The 4,293-nt window shown below is 29.8% G+C and overlaps 1 protein-coding gene across 1 annotated transcript in view; it reads left to right on the forward strand.

The window, feature by feature from the left end:
- Positions 1 to 3,735: 3,735 nt before the first annotated feature.
- Positions 3,736 to 4,293, forward strand: part of LOC111685086 (sensory neuron membrane protein 1-like) — a gene marked incomplete at its 5' end in the record, with an annotated part of 5,139 nt that continues 4,581 nt past the window's right edge. The window contains 2 exons of the mRNA XM_023447325.2: positions 3,736 to 3,828; positions 3,894 to 4,051. Coding sequence (XP_023303093.2) covers positions 3,736 to 3,828; positions 3,894 to 4,051 — 251 coding nt within the window. The remainder of the gene's footprint in view (positions 3,829 to 3,893; positions 4,052 to 4,293) is intronic.

Genomic DNA, 4,293 nt, shown 5'->3' on the forward strand with positions numbered 1-4,293 from the left:
AAATTTATTATTAAAACAATTTTATAAATATTTTTTAATTGAAAAACACACACACACAAAGAAAAAAAACTTGATTATTTATTATATAAATTATCATTTATTTAAATATTTAGTTAAAATATTTGTTTACTTTGATAAAAGAAAAGTTTTCCCTTTTATTTTTAAGTTCTTAAATGTAAAATGTTAAAAATTTGTTTTAACTTTAGTTTATAGTTTTTATTGCTCTTGCTAAGTTTTTAAACCAAATTGTACAAATCGTATAGAAATAATAATAATAATAATAATAAATTTTTAAGACAAATTATTATAAAAGGAACTTAAAACACTCCAAAATTTATAAATTCAAAAATATTTTGTTTTATTTGTTTATATTAAAAAAAAACATTAAAATCTATAATAAAATGTAAACAATTTAATTTTCTAGATAAAGGTGCATTAATTCTTAATTGTATTCAATATCAAGGTAGTATTGATGTATCTCTTCTTTACCCTTTTAGAACCGAACTGTGTACATTTAATAACAGAATTTTGAACATTTAACCCCGAATTCATAAAAATATAAAACGCCTATTTTAGGTTTAATACGCACATTTTTCAAAATCAAAAGTTTCTCAACAAAAGTTTCCCAGTGTGAACCAGGTCTAGGCAAAGGAAACTTCAAAAAAGAATTAAGAAAAAGTTTCTCAACAAAAGTTTCCAAGTGTGAACCAGGTTTTATTCTTCTCATTCGAACAAAAACAAATCAATGCAATTAACAAGTAGTTTCTGAAACATTTTTGGACATTAAAGAAACTTCAAAAGAGAGATATAAGAAAAAGTTTCTCAACAAAAGTTTCCTAGTGTGGACCAGGTTTAACAAAACAAGTTACCGAGTACGAGAAACTTCGTACCTCGAGAGATATGAATGATACTCTTTCTCTCTCACACAAAATCAAAAGATTCCCAAAAAAAGTTTCCTAGTATGGACCAGCAGTTAGTGTGGACCGCCACTTACAAAATCGAAGGTACGATCATAACGCAGAATACACATATTCGTAAAGCATTGAAACGAAATGGAATTGCTTCTTCTTTTTCTAACGATTCCGTTTTTTTGATGGAATATCTATTTTCGATCGTTGCATAACTGAATGCGTAAACGTAATCGAAACTCAGAATAGAGATGAATAATAATGTACATTTGCACGATAAATCGATTCTAACAATTTTCCAAATAGAGTCTCAATCCAGATAGAAACCAAAGTTGCTTTCTAGTTGCGGTTTCATATATTTCTTCTCCTTAAGTTGTTCTATCATGTTTTAAGTCAACATACAAACGATGCTATCTAGTTACAGTTTCATATTTACTCTCCTTAAATTGTCATGACATGTTTTCAAACGACATATAAACGTTCAACCGACATCAGAGTTCAGAGTAACAAGTACAAGTCCATACTATTGTATATCCGCAATACTTTCAAATGCCGCGTTAAACCCCTTGACATATTAAGTCCTTTTTCAATATGATTATTGACTAGTATATGGACTCTAGTAGTAAACTTAAAATTTCCACAGGATGTTCTTTATATTAATCATGGATTAGTCTGTTGACTAGTCTACGAACTAGTCCATAGACTAGTATATGAACTATACTATAAACTAATATATCGGCTAGTCTATGGACAAGTGTATTAAATAGTATATAGACAAGTATATTATCTATTCTTTGTACTAGTTTATTGATTAATCTACTATTCTATTATCTGCTAGTCTATGGACTAGTCTATAACCTATTCTTTAAACTAGTTTATCGACTAATCTATAAACTCATTTATCTACTGTTCTATAGACAAATCTATCGACTAGTCTAGCTATGGATCAGTTTGTAGACTTGTCTAAGTTGTCATATGTCATATTTAGTAAATAAATTTTCTGTATTACTATTATCTAGTCCATGTATTGGATTGGTCCATTAACTAGACTATAAACAAATATCGACTAGAATATGGACTTATTTAACTACTAGTCTATGGAATAGTATAAGGACTAGTCTATGCACTTACCCATTGACTAGTATTTAGGCTGATATATCTGATATGAAACCCCTGTGAATGTCGACAAGTTTACCGACTAGTTTATATATCTATATTTAAGTCTGTGAACTAATCTATCAAAGAATCTATCGACTTACCCGTTGACTAGTATATGGACTGATATATCGCCTTTTTTAGAGTATTGACCAATATGTAGACTTGTATATGGACTAGTCTTTAGACTAGTAAGTACTAAAACTAATTCATAGTTTGTCGACTAGTCTATGGGCTATTCTATCCTCTCGTAGACTATTGACTCATCTATTGACTATTCTATAGACAAGTCAATATACTAATCTGATATATAGACTATGCTATTAGCTGATTTATCGCTAAGCCTGTATACTACTTCATTGAGTATTAGACTATTGACTCATCTATTGATTATTCTTTGTGACTAGTCTATATACTAACCTTAAATAGACTAAGCCTGTGAACTACTCCATTGAGTATTGTACGACTAGTCTATTGATTACTATGTTAAATAGTCTAGTTACTTGTCCATTGACTAATAAATTTGGTAGTCTATGTAATAGAATACTGACTAGCGTATGTTAAAGTATCCTGGTTAGTCAATATTCTAGAACATTTATTGACCAGCCTATTAACTATTATATATTCGCCATGATCTCTTAAAACTTCGGTGGTTTTCTGGTAGTATTCTATAAAAATAACCTTGAAATTCCCGATTTGGGAAAAAAAAATCTTAACATCTGGCGATACTGTGCATATACGCACACACAAACCCACAATTTGATATGTTTAAGAGTTTAGCTAATACACAAACCTTTTATGAAGTGTCATATGATAGCAGTAGGTGGCGCTACATACATTAAGGTGAATTATAAATTAGTTCGTAATTTTAGACGTTATGCTGTGTAACGCAGCCAGAAATAAACCATACAATTGTGTAGCATGAGCAAGATTTGCTGCGTTCAACACACAAAGTCGAGATTAGTGCTCACGAACTGTTCTGATCTATTTATTTTACCAACCACTTTGGTTACCACTAATTAACCAACTATTTATCAAACAAGGTGTAGATAACATTTACTTGTACTGGGATATATGTTTGTAGTCAATTGCTACTCTATAGATTACAAAGAGACAGTCATTGAGCTGGTCCAAATTAAACAATGTTTGACAGTTACTATCATTTTAACTTGTTGACCGTCAAAGTCCATCACAATAGCGTCCAATAATACTTTTAACAGAGGTACAAATATAGCAAGAACGTCCTAGAATCTAATTAGAACTCAGAATATATACTTTCAAGAAACATGGGGTCAATATTTCGATGTCATACAAATGGAAAAACAAAAATAATATACCATTAAACTTTTTTTAAAAAAGTGCAACGTCCCTAATGTAATGTATTGACAGTTATGATTATGTACCACATTACACATTACCGAAAAAATATTAACAAAAACGCCTTTGAATTTTAAAATAGAAACACCCGCCCAATTAAATAAAATATTACATAAATACTGAAATAAAGACATTGGAAATGTAAATAAAGATTTGTCTGGCACAACCCTTTTAGGGACAATATAAAAAGGTTAATATTTTTTGAAAATTTAGTAACTTTTTGAAATTCTTTTAGACGTTTAATAACACGACAAGAAATTTTTTTGAATAAAAAATCATGAAGGAAAAAATATATAAAAATATATTAATATTGTGCAGTATTTTAGTTGTAGTGGGTATAGTAGCAGTTATTGCCTTTCCCAAATTAATGCAGTCAATGATTAAGAAAGTAAATTGATTTGATAAAAACTACAAACAATTTTAATTGCAGTTTTTAAATCTTGTATTATTTAGCAAATAAATCTAAAACCCAATTCGGAAACTCGCCAAATGTGGGAAAAATTTCCAATTTCTATAAAATTTTCCATATATGTGTTAAATGTGACCAATCATCAAGAAGTGGAGGCAGGTGGCAAGCCTAAGTTGCAAGAAGTGGGACCATTTGTGTTTGAGTATGTTATACAAGCTGTGTTTAAGTATGGGATTCTGGAATACTTCCTACATCAAGTACAGACTGAAGGCTCGTCTATATGTTAGTCTGTAATCTAGTCTATAGTCTAGTCTATGGTCTAGCATATAGTCTAGCCTACAGTCTAGTCTATAGTCTAGTCTATAGTCTAGTCTATAGTCTAGTCTATAGTCTAGTCTATAGTCTAGTCTATAGTGTAGTCTATAGTCTAGTCTATAGTCTAGT

Source organism: Lucilia cuprina, chromosome 6 (genome assembly GCF_022045245.1).
Source record: "Lucilia cuprina isolate Lc7/37 chromosome 6, ASM2204524v1, whole genome shotgun sequence".
Taxonomy (NCBI): Eukaryota; Metazoa; Arthropoda; class Insecta; order Diptera; family Calliphoridae; genus Lucilia; species Lucilia cuprina.